Source organism: Nematostella vectensis, chromosome 1 (assembly GCF_932526225.1).
Source record: "Nematostella vectensis chromosome 1, jaNemVect1.1, whole genome shotgun sequence".
Lineage (NCBI taxonomy): Eukaryota > Metazoa > Cnidaria > Anthozoa > Actiniaria > Edwardsiidae > Nematostella > Nematostella vectensis.
The window spans coordinates 13,189,034-13,205,901 of NC_064034.1; the positions used below are offsets into that span (position 1 = coordinate 13,189,034).

The window sequence follows — 16,868 nt, forward strand, 5'->3', positions numbered from 1 at the left end:
TCACGGTGAGAAAAAGTGATATTGGAGAAACTGTTGGAAACTAATCCGGCTAATGAATACAAGAGCAGACACTTCAAACCGCGAACTCTATGTAAGCATTCATCAAGAAAATGGAAAACATGAATAAAATATTGCTGTCGATTTGTAAACTCGCGTTATACCGAACTGTTTCATATTCACATTTAACATAAACCTCACGAAGACAGAACGGATGTATTCTAGATTTTTCCTCCTAAAAAGGTAGCCTTCTGCGTAAAAACCGCCTTTACGGGAGACAAAGAGAAAAACTGAATACAATAAACATTACGTATATACAACCGTAGAAATACAAAAAGTAGAAATCCATAAATTTTTTCATATTTATTCTTTATTCTGTTGTAATACATTGTCTTCAATAAAAGGGCTCTTTGTTGACGAAAACACAAACACAGATGTTATATTGTCAAATTCATAGGTACGCCCAGACAACTTGTCAATCACACGTAGACCACTGATATTCTGTGTAAAAAATAGGAAAATAGAAGAATTGTCAGCTTTTTCAATATTCGAATTATACCAAAAAGGGATGAGGAAAAAGGGGCGCAGGTATATGTATATGATATGATTCCAAAGTCAAAATCATGATTCTTCACTAAGACTACAGTAAATAATCTAATAAACGCCCGGGGCATTTATTCAGTTTCGATGGTCCAAGGTGGGCGTTCAATAGATAGGAGACGTTTACTAGAGACGGGCGTTTTTTTACAAACTACAATAATATAATAAATCGTTCAATAAGGTGTTCAATACAAACTTGTAAGCTTGGGGGGGGGGGGGGGGAAGGGATAGATAGAAGGTGTTCTTTAGATAGGGGGCTTTATGTGATTATTTACTCTTTCACTCTTTCTAGTAGCTAGGGGAAGGAAGGGTGAGCACTTAAACCTGGTAGTGTGTTGGCTGAGTGGCAATAAAGGTAGGGCAAAACTCAAGAGGGGGGGGGGGGGGGGGGGCTCAGGCAGTAAACAAATTTGAGCTGATCTCAATAATCATGTCAAATTACTTACTTGAAGACCAGCTGATAAAGGAAGTAAGTTGAGATTAAGATCAAACGCAGCACCTGGGTGCAGGGGACCTAGAGCCTGCAAACAAAAAATGATAGGGGATGTAAAAAGCCTCTTCAATCAGTTGTGTAATCAATTTGTCACTTAAATGGTAGGTTAGCAGTTGCTAGGCCCCACTAAAATGATAGGCCAGCCATTACTTGGCCTAAATAAAATGATAGGCTAGCGTTGCTGGGGGTCATCGGTCTCACTTATGGCTGGATCCTTGGCCAAACACCCTTGACTGTGACATCAATTCTGACATCTTCCTTCTCCCCTCTCCTCTATAGCTCTCTGTGAGAGTGTTTTACTATACAAAGAGTTCAACAAAATTAATCAGGTGGATACCTTTCCAGATGTACCACACCACATCATGGCACCATCTTTACTCTTTGTCATCAGAAGACGCAAATCCATCTTACGGTCACTGAAACAAGAGAAAAACAACATACCTTATTACAATTAATTTTCGTGCCATTTCACGATTTTAAAAAATTCATGGAAATAAAGTGTCGCGAAAATTTGGATGCACAAAAATTAAGTGAGTATACAAAAAGCCTTTGGGTGAAATATTACCTGTTTGATGCGCTTTATGGAAATAAGTTGTCTATTTAGTCCTGTATGCACATATACAGGCCCGTAGCCAGGATTTTGAGCGGTAAGGTTCGTTTAACCATAAAGCAGACCATTTTCTATTTGGTGGTACTCAATTTTCCTACATTAGAGCAGACCTTCCAGTCGAGTGGGTGGTTCTTCAGAACCCCCAACCCCCCCTTGGCTACAGGCCTGATATAGTACTGTAAGAAGTTGATTTGGACAATTCTGACTTGTATTTATAGATTTTTGTGGAACTACATTTAGCCCACTCTTATTTTTGTTACAGTTTTGATGATTAAAACACACTTTAATTCTTTTTGGATTGGTTTATTTAATTGTCCAAAACTCGCATATGCGAAAAATAAAGTGACCTTGTTTTTACGAAAATAAAGTGTCACGAAATATGGCGACATCAAAATCATGAAATGTTGACGTCGCGAAAATTAAGTGTAATAAGGTACATCATTTTTAGCATGGACAGTCACCAAGATGGTAGAGATGTGAGATGCTTACTTTGTGGGTTGAAGTCAGCATGAAGGAGATGCAAGGGCAGGAGAAAAAAAGGAAAAGGGATGGTTCTTTATTTCCTTCTCTGGTTGCTTCTCCTTTGCACTGACTTCTACACACATGTAAACTCTGACGCTTGTCTAGTCCAGGGTTTTTTTATGTATTAGGTGAAAGGACCTTACCATGTATTCTTGAGCTTCAAGCTCACTGGAAAAGGCCTTTCCACAGGAACGGCATCAGCCATTTGTGACACGGTTAATTTGAGGTCTGCAATAGCTGGGATCTAAAAAAAAAAACAGATAAAAGGTAAAAATTAAAGGCTTTAGAAAGTATTTAAAAGTTTTGGGTTAAAAGCGGGTATTCGTACCATGGCACCTGGGAAGAAGGGGGACATAAAAGGGGGAAAATGGTTGTGATACGGGTAGAGGTAGGTGGCAGGGAATAGGGCAGGAGGGTATTGTTGGGATAATGCTACGTTCAGTGGAGTTGGACTATAAGGAGTGTATGGGATAGTGATGCAGTTGTTCTTACCATGGCATATAGGGTGAATTGGAAGATTAAGGAGGAGGTAGTGGGTAGGGAGGTATAGACCAGAAAACAAAAAGGCTGATAAGGAGTAAGGTGTACACGATGTTGGAGAAAGAAGTCCAACTCCACTCAACGTAGCATTATCCCCACAATGACCCTCCAGCCCTCACTCCTGCCACCTACCTCTACCCGTATCACAACCATTATTCCCCTTTTATGTCCCCCTTCTCCCCAGGTGCCATGGTACTAATACCCGCTTTTAACCAAAAACCTGGTAGGAATTGAGGGATTTAACATACCACGCGACTAAGTTGACTAGTCTGGAGTCTACCACGTTCACCAAATGAAGTCCGCCACACAATATCCAGTTTACCTACAGCTGCAGCAGACTAAACAAGAAATAGTTTGTTCCCATTATCAAGTCATGAATTGTTGCTGTATCTAAATTCAATAAAATTGTGATCAATGACTATTAACTAAATTCAGACAAATTAATTATTTTATGTAGAAGCACATGGATAATTCTCTTGACTGGGAATCTCCAGGTTCCCAGGATTTTATTCCTATTCCTTTGAGGTCTATTATTGAGTGGGAAAAAACATCTCTTATGAAGATTGGCATGTGCAGATGGAAAAAAGAATTGCAAAGATGCATAAGTTATGTATGTTATGAATCTGAGAACGCGAATTTTTTCCTCATTACCAAAAGTGTGCTTTGTTTTGGATGGTGTTTTAGACGATGAATCGTTAACTTGACATATGAAATGTTTGAGCCACATCCAATCACAATGTAATAACGGTGACTGTAAGGCCTTACCTTGGGATTCCTGTCAATAGGGGACTTGGCCTTTAGCTTGTAAAGGTACTGTCTAGTGTCATTTGGGTGAAGGAATGAGCCTCTGTTGAATATACTTTCTGCTGACGTCTCCTCGCTAGATTAAAATTATTATTTGATTAGCCGGCTGGTGCAGGAAGCAAACTGAAGTATTTCTAGAATATAGATCAAATGGGAAAAAAATGGTTCTCTACCTGACTTCTGTTTAAAAGTACTTTAATGATAATAATATATTGAGAAGCTTATCACTCTCCTTGCAGCTGGTATGCTGAATTGTGAGAGCGCAGATTCAGACGTGGTCAAGTTGAAGGCATAGAAGGGCGCCTCAGGCAGCCGTCATACAACTCATGTCTGACCATGGATCACAGCTTGGATCGAAATTGTTTGTTTTGTGGAGGGAGGGAAACCAGAGAACCCAGAGAAAAACCCTGGAGGAAAAAGCGAGACCAGCTAACTCAATTCACATCCAAACCGGGAATTGAACCCAGAACCCAGTGGTGAGAGGCACAGGCACTACAGAGCGATGTTCTGCCAACTGAGCAACCTAGGCTCTCCTTTAAAATACCTAACTCTCCCTCCCTTCACATACATACAGACATATCTACCCAAGTCATGACATTTTTTAAACACATCTAGCTCATATATCATTGCATTTTGCCTTTTAGTTTTATTGGAGTCTGAAGGTGCAATGTTGAGATCAGTGACTGTGTAGAGGGCTGAGGGGTCGAGTCGAACTGATTCCATCACCATCGGACTTGAGGTGATGTTCTGTACTTGAGCCTCCAGAAACACAGAGTCATCCTAACAAGGGGTAACAAAAATGTTACAGCTTTAAATAGAAGGAAGCACAGCAATTCTCAATTTTCTATTCTAGCTTCCAGCTGCTGCATGTTTCCTATTTTATATACTTTTGCAATATCTATGATGAATACATGGAGAAAATATTTTATGACTACATAGAGAAAATATTTTGTGTGTTTACCTCTGCATTATAGAATTTTGTCTTGACATCAAGTGGTTTTAAAACCTAAAAAATACAGTCAGTGAAAGTTACTGAATACAACCAGTCAAAGTTACTGAATACAGCCAGTCTACACCAGTTTTACACTAATCATACAATTACAAAATGGTTATTTTGTTTACCTGAAATTTGAAAAACTTTCTAAAGTACATCTTTTCTCCAGCAAGGCTTGAATAGCTTACAGCACAGACCAAGCTGGGGTTAACAATAACAAAGTATAAGGCATAACACTTTATATAACTTCTCAACTAATAGGAGACATATTGTGATCTACGAGTCAAACACTCTCAGATATTTATCTAAAATCTATCCATGGAAGAAGAATGAGTTTGCCCTCCCATATCCCAATATGGATTATCATTAGTTCTAAATGTATTATGATGGTGCCCACTCTCCTTATTCAAACTCCCAGATCTGCTCCTGAGATATGTTCAAAGTGTTATGGGAGCATGGGTATTGATGATGGCAGTGGTAATAATTTACATAATGGTGTTACATACATGTGTGTCCCAAGCTCCTTAACTTCATGATGGATAACTTGGTCGTAACTCTTTTGTGGGTCTAGTTTAGCTACAGGCATGTTTGCAGCACCAGAAAGTGTCAAACGCTGAGATGACGTCTGAAGATCTGTCTGTGAATGACAAAGATCAATAATCAGAGGTCATTCAACACTTGATAGCTATAGCCATGAGAAAAATACAATTACACTGTAGGTACCTATAAAGTTTCAGACACACTCTAATTTTTGGCAAAACAAACAAACCAGATGTACCAGAGTATATATTCTTTTTGACTATTGGTTAAAAAGAAACATAAAAACAGACATCATTAAATTGAAAAGCATCTAAATTACCTTAATCACAATGTCCTTTACACTTTGATTACTGTCATTGTGTACACTAACATAGCTTGCAAATGTCTCTCCGAGAAATATATTTCTGTTGAAATAAAGTTGAGGTGTTTAGTCATTTAGAGGCTGTGTAAATGACAGGTTACAATCTACCATCCAGGAAGTCAAAATCTTTTACAAAAATCTTTTACAAAACAACTTGACATAACAGTCGCAACAATATCCTAACCATATAGCAATGGCTCATCAGGAACATAGAGAGAGGGCATTTTCTCATGTACACACAGTGGCTATTTTATAGGCAGGCCCCCCTCCTCTAAAAGCATACAAAAAATGTTTAATATTAAAATAAAACCAGTAAGAGAACATCTGCTCCATAGATCAAAATGATCAGATGATACTTCATGCTATTTGAATACAGTATATGTAACAAGGGGTAGGGCTGGGTGGAAATAATTCAGCTGAATTCCTGATGCTTTTTTCAAATATGAATATAAGAGGTCTATTGTGCAAACATGTCTATTTATGAATCACATACCTGTCAACCTCCGAAAATCTCAAGGCTTGAGAATGTTTTGGGGGAGGGGTGAGGTATATTCATTTTTTGCTGTATAGAAAGCTCTCGCAAACAAATCCACTTATAGATCTCACAAGGTGTTAATTTGATAAATTGTGCTGCGCAAGGGAATTATTGTTTCAAATATTTTAATAGAAAATAGGCAAAATGATGATTTTCTATAGAATAATTTTTGGGAAGCGATAAAAATAGCTAAAAAGCTGGAGATTTGGTGCTCAAGGCGGGAGAGCGGGAGAAGGGGCCCAAGATCTTGAGACTCCCGCCTAATGCGGGAGAGTTGACAGGTACGGAATCATGAAGTATGCATGTGTGTACTGGCACACAAGAAGCTACACCCCTGCCCTTATACCTTACCCAAATGTCTGTGGTAAAACTAGTAGATCACCAAGAGCAAAGTCATACATGCCCGGCACAGAGGCAATGTCTGCATCATGGCAATCCTTGAATATTGAGCCAGGTAAATCCTGACTTTCACATTGTACAGGAATACTAGTGTACATAGAGGGCTTGGTCAGTCTCATCACTAGAAGGGGTAAACGAAGCCTTTAGTTAAACTACAAGAGGGCTTGGACAGACACATCACTTTATGGGAGAAATATGTAACAGCTGTCATTCAATATACAATGCTAGTGTATTAGAGAGAAATTGGTCTCAGACTCAAGAGAGAAAAACATTTATTTACAGCTCTCATTTAATCGACACAAAGCTATAGGTACAAGAATACAGTACCCAAACCCTGGGAAACGAAACTCGAGCAAATAACCCCCTAATCTCCCAAGTGTTTCTTAACCTGTTAGTGTATCCATCGTGATTGCAAAGATGACGAGGTAAAGATATGTTTAGTAAGTTATTACTTCTAGACTTCTTTCGGACATACTAATGCAGTGATACATATCGAGATGACTACGTCACTTAACTCTACTTTACACAAATAGCACCCTATACCCTTAGCACTACACCCTAACCTAGAACGAAATGATACCACACCTTTCAAGGCGAGCAAATGCTCCCTCTGTAGTCCGGACTCCATTTGACTTCTCGTTTTTCTCTTCTCGCTCTTCCTCGTACAGCGGTCTCTCTTCAAAACTCGGGCGCGTAGAGTACACGCATCTGTCAATACTATACCCGCTGGAAATTTTGTTGTTGTTGTTGCAGGCGCAGTTTGGATGTTTTGTGGTTTAGTTCTACCTGCAATATTTCTAATTTTCTGTATTAATTCAGCATGTAAAATAAATATTTCGAATATAAAAACGTCTTAGGATGGCGGCTATTGCAGAAGAAGTAACGTCTGGGAGAAAATCGCGTCCTATGAACGTAAGTACAATCTAATTTACGATTGTTGTTTGGAAGGTTGTTTGGAGTAGATTTTTAAAACGCTGGGGCCGGTTGCACAAAGCCTGGATAAGTTTTATCCACCGGTTAAATCCTTATCCAGTGGATAAAAGTTATGCGAGTGGCGTGATTCGGTTGCACAAAGCCCGAATAAAAGTTATCTAGCGGTTAAAGTTATCCGGATGATAGAGGTCGGATAAAACCTTATCCACCGAATAAATGTGAAGAAAAAACAAAATGCCGTCTTGCTTTCAACATTTTTTTTCAGAATTAAGATTAATTTCAGACGCAATGAAAGTTGAAACACATGCAAACGACGAATTTTACTGTTGGTAAATTTACAATGAACTACGGACTTACATGCAGCTTTGGCAGGACTGAAATCAAACTATATTGTCCGTTCAGTCGAGAAATGTGACTCCCAAAGACAGGAAGAGGCTAAACACTATCCCCTGTGATCATTCCGTGATTTACATGTACTTTGCCTCGATAAACTGTTTGTTTTCTGACTCTTTTAGTAGCTCATTTAACGGTCGCCATTTTGTTTGAACGAAAAACAGCGCGCGCTCCGCATATTTACCATGGAAACGGGAAGCCATTTAGTGGTAATGATGGATGTTCAGCGGATAGTTATGCAGCCTTCTATCCATGCTTTGTGCAACGCTACTTTATCCGCCGGATAACTATTCGCTGGATAGGGATTTTATCCGGCGGTTAGCGCCTATCCGGCGGATTTCTTATCCAGGCTTTGTGCAACCGGCCCCTGGTCAATACGTGGCAATGTTGTAATGCCAGGTCAAATGTTGCAGACTATTTTATTGTACTAATATAATCTGTCAAATAGTTTGTTCTTTTACTGGGGAAGCATAGGAACGGCTGTACAGAACAAAGCACGCCACTGATAGAGGGTATATAGGGTGACATCATAAAAATATAGCCCCTTTTGAGTAACAAACATAAAGGATTCAGAAGAAAAGCCAAGAAGTCTATATAATTACAGAGTTGACATGGCAATTGTTCAAACTTCTCATTACCCATTATACCTTCCCATTATCAATGTTTGTTTTTTTTTGATAGCATCAATAACATCTATGTTCTTTTATAAGGTTCTAGAGTGTCGTGTGTGTGAGGATGTTTTCCATCTCCAAGGTGACAAGGTCCCACGCCTATTACTTTGTGGTCATACTGTCTGCCACGATTGCTTGGCACGCCTACCAGTCCATGGCCGAACTCTTCAATGCCCATTTGATAGACAAGTGACTGAGCTTAGTGACTCTGGAGTATGGGGGCTTAAGAAGAATTTTGCACTGATAGAACTTCTAGAAAGACTTCAAGTCTCTGTAGAGCCTTCAACTACTACAGAAGAGGATATAAATGATGGAGGTGTGAGATGCGATGAGAATGATGACCACAAAGCTACCATCTACTGTACTGTTTGTGGGACAAATCTATGTCCTTCTTGTGCCGAGAGTATACATTCTACAAAGACCCTTAAAAAGCACAGGAGAATTCCCCTAGCTGATAAACCAAAGGAGAGACCAAAGTGCCCCTTGCACTCAACACATGTGATAGAATTTACTTGCCTTGAAGAGGACTGCAGGGAAAACTCACTTATGTGTTTTGTGTGCAAGGACTATGGCAGGTACTGTAATAACATCACCAAGGGTGTACCTGCCTTTAAATACTGAACTTATTTTCTCTTACATTCAATGCACAAATTTTGTTTTAGTAGTTGGTTATTGTTCTGGTTTCAGTATTCTGTTTTGGATTAACCTTCTGGCCCATAATGGATTGCAGTATCCAAGGGAATATACTTTAAACTTCTGTAACCTTTTTCACCCAGGCATCAAGGTCACAAGCATGCATTACTGGAGACAGAGGCCCAAAGCATGCGCTCATCAGTTACGAATGCCATTCAGCATGTTAGAGCATTCACCACAGAAGTCACTGAGTCTTCAAGGAAGGTTGCCTCAGTCATAGATGCCATTGAGGGTGTGTTTTACAGATGTTAAGTCGCTAGGGTTTCCTCAATTATAAGGACATAAAAAAGGCAGTTGTCTCTCTCCCTCTTAATGCATAATCAACAAATAGATAAGTCTATGGGTGGAGATGGGGGTAGCACTTTGACCAGAGACAAATTTGGGTGGTTGTGCACCTAAAAAAGGGTCAAATGTTGCTGTTTTCTTTTGTTATCCAATAGTTTTTTAAAGTAGGCAGTGCTCATCCTCCCCCCCCCCCCCCCCCAAAAAAAAAATGGGTTCCACAATCCATAATAAATGTAAAACTTCCTATTTGAGATCTCTTGGACAATTTTGTAGGAGGAGTCGTCAAATCTTGGTCCTTGACCAAGCATTCTCTTGGAATACGAGAATCCCCTCGATTTCTTCTTAAAATCTGTAATCCGTGTGAAATTAAGACCCAAAACCTACAATATGCAGTACTATAAACCCCCAAGCAATTACATGTTATAATAAATGTTATGTATTTTATAATTAAAGGTGGAGTCCTTGTGCAAGAGAACGATCAGGGATCACTAGTGCGTCATCACATGGCTGGCTCGGCAGAAGAGGCCCGTAGTCGGGTGCGCGCCTACTTCGATGACATGCGCGAGACAGTAAACCGTCAGGAGGAAGCTGGGCTTGCTGTGGTAGATAGCCATGTGAGAGAGAAGCTGTTCTCTCTGCGTCAGCAACAGGAGGACATGGCTGTGCTGATTGCTCAAGTCAACTCGGTCTGCTCTGAGTGTGAGCGCTCGCTACAGAGGGATGACGCGGAGGTAACTAGCATATTGCATAAAAAATTCCAAATTTTGCGAATCTCAAAATATCGTCAAATTTAGGTGACACGAAAAACCCTTTATCATACTTCTTTTAAAGTATAGAAAGGCCAGTATCAGTGACAGTTTGACTTAAAAATTGTACAATTGACTTGTCTATAAGGATCGTCTAAAATAGGTGCTGTTATTCTGTCCGTCAGGTAATCGAGGCTCGCAATAACATCTTCAGTCTCCTTGACACAGTGCAGCAGCAACAGCAGCAATTCATTGACATCGCGAGACTATGCAATGCCGACGCTGGGATCCCTGTGGCCTTCACTAAAGACAATAGGGTTCACATAGGGCCTAAAATGGAGATGCGCGCCGTGGCCCTAGGGCTAGATGGGGCCGGTAAGACTTCGATTCTCTTCAAGCTCAAGCAAGACGAGTTTGTCTCTCCTATCACTACTATTGGTGAGTGGTGTACCCTCCTCTAGAGCATCCTGGGTTTTTTTTCGCAGTAGGTCATGTTCTGAGCATGCGATTCTCAGGACACGCAGTGCAACGAACTACTGTGCAAGTAAAGCGCAAGAGAACGACACTATGTTTTAACATCTGGTGCATGCTTCCAACAGTTTTGATAACGTGTTGCACTAGCGGTCGCCTTTTTCATCAGGGACGTGCGTCGACCGTTGCTAACGCAACGTTGACTGGTTATACTGGTTTCCATATGTTCCTGGATAATATTACAAATGTTCATTTTTAAGGTTTTAACATTTTCATGGATAATATAATCATAATTGCCTTTTTTAAGGTTTTAACGTCGAGACTGTGGAGCACAGAAGTCTCAAGTTTACCATTTGGGACGTGGGTGGCTTACAAAAACTACGGCCCCTGTGGCGACACTATTACCTCAACACTCAAGGTAAAATCCCTGCTCTTCACATAGGCAACACCGGGGACGGCGAGGTGCTATGGATATGCCCCCGACCCCCCACTCTTTTGAGCGGACGGATGAGGGTTTGTTTTTTTACATAAATCCTAATATTTCGAACTAAAGGGTGCAAGCGGATTGCATCATACACATACTTTTGGCACCGCTCCGCCGCCCCTGAACATAGAACTGCTATTACGTAGAATCAGTGCACTCTGCATAGACGAACTATTCACCTTTCGATTTAGATAAGGAACTGAAGTTCGTTTCACTAAAGAACTTTGCTCTTGCACGCTAACACGCGCGCGTCGCACTATAATACAGTGCCGTAACGCCCATGGTGGTCGTGCCCCCTCATTCTTTTTTTTTATAGAATTATAAGGATATGACAATAGAGGGGGTCGACTGTGCTTCCAAAGTTTTGATGTTCGCTACGGTCCTGCAATACTAAATCATAGTATTGGCCCGTTGATAGTCTGCCGTAAAACCTGAAGTCGTTTCTTTCGTTCTACCCTGAAGCCTTAACTTCTCGTTCTATCTTTTGTAGCGGTGATAATCGCTATTGGCAATAGTACTGATGCCCTACAACCTGAGGCGTTTTCTTGGCGTTCTATCCAGAAACCTTAACTCTCGTTCTCTTTTTTAGCCGTGATATTCGTTATTGATAGCAGTAATACTGAGCGTCTATCAGAGGCGCATGATGAACTCGCCAAGCTGATGGCCGAGAAGAGACTGAGGGACGCGCTGCTTCTCATACTCGCAAACAAACAGGTACTGCAGAGGATTAGGCTAATGGGGGATAGGGTGAGTTGGGTAGTGCTGTGGAAAGCGCTGTACCTTATACTCGCCAACAAACAGGTACACGGTAGAGAATTAGGGTAATGGGGATAGGGTGAGTTGGGTAGTGCTGTGGGACGCGCTGCTTCTCATACTCGCAAACAAACAGGTACTGCAGAGAATTATGGTAATAGGGGGATGGGGTGAGGGTAGTGATTTGGAACGCGCTGTACCTCATACTCGCCAACAAACAGGTACACGGCAAAGAATTAGGCTAATGGGGGATAGGGTGAGTTGGGTAGTGATGTGGAACGCGCTGTACCTTATACTCGCCAACAAACAGGTACACGGCAGAGAATTAGGTTAATAGGGGGATAGGGTGAGTTGGGTAGTGATGTGGAACGCTCTGTACCTTATACTCGCCAACAAACAGGTACTGCAGGGAATTATGGTAATAGGGGGATAGGGTGAGTTGGGTCGTGTTGTGGAACGCGCTGTACCTTATACTCGCCAACAAACAGGTACACGGCAGAGAATTAGGCTAATGGGGGATAGGGTGAGTTGGGTAGTGATGTGGAACGCGCTGTACCTTATACTCGCCAACAAACAGGTACACGGCAGAGAATTAGGTTAATGGGGGGATAGGGTGAGTTGGGTCGTGATGTGGAACGCGCTGTACCTTATACTCGCCAACAAACAGGTACTGCAGGGAATTAGTGTAATGGGGGATAGGGTGAGTTGGGTAGTGATGTGGAAGAAACAGGTACGGCACGCGCCCAATGGCTCTTATCCACAATAGTCCCGGAGAATTGGGGTAAGGGGGAAGGGGGGAGGGGGGGTAAGCTGGGTAGTGATTTGGGACACACTGCACCATATACTTGACAAATGAACGGGTACTTCACATGCCGAACATACAGCTCTTTGCCGCACTAGTCCCCGGTGGAGAAGGGTTAGAGGGGCTAGGATAATTTAGGTAGGGTTGAGGGGCCTTAGTGGACCTCATCCAATAATTGCTCAACCGCACTATGTATCCCCCTTAGGATGTGTCATCAGCCGTCAGTGTAGACATCCTGGCTGAGCGACTAGCGCTTCACAAGTTGTGTTGTGGTCGTAGCTGGACCATCATGGCCTGTGACGCGCATACTGGGCGAGGCCTCAACGAGGGCTTAGACTGGCTGGCCAGACAACTCATGTCGGAGTTTGCGCAGTAAAGACGTCGAATTCAAGAAGAAAATTTCACTCGACGCTGAAGTTGCTCTGTTCGAGGTATTTGCACCAAACTGGATACACAATGGCGATGCCTTTACTACGTACGAGCAGAGTTTGTGGAACAAAAAGTAAAAACTCTTTTAACAAATAACTTTCAACGTTACCAGCGCGTTCAAGCTTGGTTCAAGGGAAATACTAGTGTCTCTTTTTGCGCAACAGTGTGAGCTCGCCGCGCTTGTGGTCTACTCTCTAGATGTATTAGCGAGTTTGTGTTGCGAGTTTGTGCTGCAGTGTATCCTACCAAGCAGGCGCAAAGCGTAACGAGCTCGCCACGCTTTCGCTCTTCTTTTCCTTTTACCAGCACTTTGCGCTTGATAAGAGACTAGATATAGTGGCGAGTTTACGTGACAGGTCTACGAAAGATATATCGAAGTAATCGGAATCGGTAAATCAAGATACTTTTTTATTAAAAATCGAATTGACTTCATATCTATAATAAAATGAATCCAAGGTTTGGCGTTGTGTGCTGTACGCCTGTAAACAAATTGGTATAGGCTGAACCCGCCTAGATTAGCCTGTTTTATTAGCGGGTGAGCACATAAAAGAAACAATAATGTATTTATGTACAATAAAGTTGAAGTTGAGGTGGATATATGTCCCCTCCACTTTCTGAGTTAAAAAATGTCTGTTTGCTTGGCATACAATATAGTCCATGGGCCAGACCCCTAAAAATTAAGTGGTCAGGCTCACTCGGAGGGACAAGTGCTATCATACATCTTTTGAAACCTTGAGACCTGTAGTTTACGAAAATGGTTGATAGCAATCATAAATGAGTAGCTTTATAAGTGACATCACGTGACAAATTGACGTCACTATTTATAACATAGAATTTTAGAAAATCTGTCTGAGTACCGTATCTTAAAATCTTTGATCTAAACAATCGGTTTTAGGCATAGATTTTAGACGAACGTGCCGCCGAAACGTAAATTTAGACATGACAGCATTATAAACTCAACAACCCAGATAATTATTATTTTTGATAAATTATTTTATTTTTGCTGAAATTATAGTAATTTTCTTAATGTGTTCATTAGCTCATAATACAATACCGTCCATTTAAGTAATTTTAGGTAAATCAAGCCAAGAAATTTAATGGTCGACCCTTAAATAGCCATCACAAGGTAGCCGCCATCTTGGATCCGCCATTTTGGATTTTCGGTTTCCCCCATTTTTTTATAATATCTCGGCGGAAATGAGGTTGTTATAGTGGAATCCAAAACTGGACACAATTTTAAGAGATGGCGACATTAAATCTTCGTGTATCTTACATTTCACCTTAGTTTTACCCACATAATATATCAATCCTCTGCTTCTTTATCTGAGTTTTCTTCCTGGTTATCAGCAGGATCATTTTCCTCCTCTTCCTCATCCTCGGGTGTACGATTCTCGCAGTTGAGGAGTTTGCACATGTCAGTACACTTCAACCCACTGCTGACGCAGGTGCATTTTGGAGTACTGCATGTCTTCTTACAGGTGCAAGACAAAAACTTTAGAAGAGCTGCGGAGCTGGATCAGCCGTCATCCAGTGGTACGACAAACCGCCCTTTGTCATTGCGAAACCAACCGTGGCCAACTGGAGAGGGGACTTGGGGACAGGATTGTAGACTTCTTCTCCATATCGCAGCTTGATAGTTAGAACGTAGTGCATGCAGCTTGGGACAGGATTGTAGACTTCTTTTCCATATCGCAGCTTGATAGTTAGAACGTAGTGCATGCAGCTTGGGACAGGATTGTAGACTTCTCCATAGCGCAGCTTGATAGTTAGCACGTAGTGCATGCAGCTTGGGACAGGATTGTAGACTTCTTCTCCATATCGCAGCTCGATAGTTAGCACGTAGTGCATGCAGCTTGGGACAGGATTGTAGACTTCTTCTCCATATCGCAGCTTGATAGTTAGCACGTAGTGCATGCAGCTTCAGGCAATCTGCACATCGGGGAAGCTGACTTGAGTTTATTTTTTTTTTCCCTGCCTTGCGCAAAAAAGCCTATAATAGATGTCAAAACAAATTATTAGCTATTTTTTCTACAATATTAAGAGTGCATGAAATAAAGAGAGGCTAAAAAAGAAAAAGTTGTGTGTACTTTACCTATTGCGCAGCTTGTTGACGTCTGATGTTCCCGCAAGATAGCTGTACATAGTGCACGTAAATTCCTGAATCTTTTGAAAAAGCTCTTCATCAAGCTGCCAATACATTCCCATTTCTAGGAACAGATTAACAAACGATCTGTTTTGGTGAAGGAGCTCAAGTGCTTTGCAAGTGCTCAAGTGCTTTGCAAGTGCTCAAGTGCTTTGCAAGTGCTCAAGTGCTTTGCAGTGCAAGCACTCGCACGTTCACAGCCTGTAAAGGCATGGAAACCTGGAAGCGCTCTGCACATCTGGACGCCAATTACTAGGACGACTTTCGAGACATCGACATAGGTTCTTGACTGCTTTGTGCAATGAAGCTCTTAAGTGACAGAGCTATGACGAGTACATCGGTGTCCTCGGACGATATCACGATTGCATATCCTGCTTTTGCAGCGTGCGAGGCATGGAGCAGAATTCGAGTATCAGCTTCTTCTTGTGTTGATTTGAGATTGACCCGTATCCTTGTGCCAGTAGATGATATCTCAAGGCAAAGTTCATTGTTTGTAACGAAGAGCTTCTTCCCGGACAGCTTTTCCCTGTATCGTTCCTTCTGCCACTCTTCATTCATGAATTAAATGAGCTGAGACTTGTTTTAAAACTGAGCAAAAAAAAAAACTTGTGCCACTGATGAACGCGATTGTCTGGCTTAACATTCCCGAATTCGTGTCCTGCCGTGGAGCCTCGTCTCTCTCGTTCTGCATTCTTGATGGACTCCTCTTTGTAGACATAGAACACTACTTCGATGCGTTCACTGTCCCTTCCTTCATTCAGGGCTATAGATAGGACCGTTTCTGCAATTTCAGCAAATGTTTTCTCATCGCCTTTGAGTTTTTAAACAACCACCATTCCATCTACTACTCTTGCGTAAGGCTTTGGTATTGTGTCTGCTGGTGTTACATTTTTCTTGAGCTCGTTTGCAAGTGATACCTTGTTGCTTTTGCGAATCGCCACATTTTCAGAAGCCAAGGCCCAACTTATTTGGTCTTTGTTGACCGTTTTTTCGAACGTTTGGTCGACTGGTATCCTGCCAAAAGGCGTTGTTGTCTCCAATCTGCACTGAGAATCCCCCTGATCTGAGATGAGCTGCGACATCAGGATGCTCAGTGTCGAGGTGGGACATCTCGGAGAGATATGCAGAGAGGTACCGAGCATAGTTAATGTTATTGTACGCAAAGCACAACGGAATCATGTCCCTCACACAGCTCATTTGCAGTTTCCAGTTTCCTTCCCGTGATGCACGCAAAAGTCCAAGGATTTCGACCATCTCAATATACGACATTCAGAACGCTGACAAATTTCCATTTTGAGTGCGAAGATACACCATGTACTGTTTGAAAAGGTTTCCGAATTTGTCGTATGAAGAATTCGCTAATTGACGCTCCAATTCATCCTCACAGATATCATTACATAATATCTTAAGCCCTCTGAAAACATTTTCTACTAGATCTGTAGACTACTTGTGGTTTGCTGCTACCCAGGGTCTAAATCCCTTCCACATAAGCCTCATCAGAGCCTCATCCGTAAGCTTATGGAATCGCACGCCACGGTTATATCTCCGGCCTTCCATAACTCAAGATAAAGAACCTCCCGCTGCAACACCAGATTCCACTTCCAAATCTCTCAGACCAGCGTCTTGAAATCTCTTTCCTATGATTGAGAGCAGCCTGCAGCACGTGTGGA

At 41.7% G+C, this 16,868-nt stretch overlaps 2 protein-coding genes across 3 annotated transcripts; one reads left to right on the top strand and one right to left on the bottom strand.

Moving 5' to 3' along the window:
* Nucleotides 1-345: 345 nt before the first annotated feature.
* LOC5515874 (trafficking protein particle complex subunit 13) lies at nucleotides 346-7,135 on the bottom strand. The gene is made up of 13 exons (XM_048730852.1): nucleotides 6,981-7,135; nucleotides 6,348-6,516; nucleotides 5,420-5,504; nucleotides 5,067-5,197; nucleotides 4,689-4,761; nucleotides 4,528-4,572; nucleotides 4,204-4,346; nucleotides 3,528-3,642; nucleotides 3,011-3,100; nucleotides 2,366-2,466; nucleotides 1,428-1,506; nucleotides 1,044-1,118; nucleotides 346-498 (listed from the first exon to the last, which is right to left on the bottom strand). Exons 1-13 carry the CDS (start codon nucleotides 7,021-7,023, stop codon nucleotides 361-363), a joined length of 1,287 nt encoding a protein of 428 aa, XP_048586809.1. The 5' UTR covers nucleotides 7,024-7,135; the 3' UTR covers nucleotides 346-360.
* LOC5515873 (E3 ubiquitin-protein ligase TRIM23) lies at nucleotides 7,135-15,131 on the top strand. 2 transcript variants are annotated; one of them, XM_048730849.1, is made up of 9 exons: nucleotides 7,135-7,307; nucleotides 8,432-8,967; nucleotides 9,169-9,317; nucleotides 9,824-10,101; nucleotides 10,302-10,554; nucleotides 10,895-11,005; nucleotides 11,661-11,785; nucleotides 12,832-13,057; nucleotides 14,403-15,131. In XM_048730849.1, the coding sequence occupies exons 1-8, from the start codon at nucleotides 7,254-7,256 to the stop codon at nucleotides 13,000-13,002; spliced, it is 1,677 nt and encodes a 558-aa protein (XP_048586806.1). In that variant the 5' UTR covers nucleotides 7,135-7,253; the 3' UTR covers nucleotides 13,003-13,057; nucleotides 14,403-15,131. The 2 variants fall into 2 exon arrangements, with proteins under 2 accessions (XP_048586806.1, XP_048586807.1); XM_048730850.1 differs by having other exon boundaries at nucleotides 14,406-15,131.
* The last annotated feature ends 1,737 nt before the right edge of the window (nucleotides 15,132-16,868 follow it).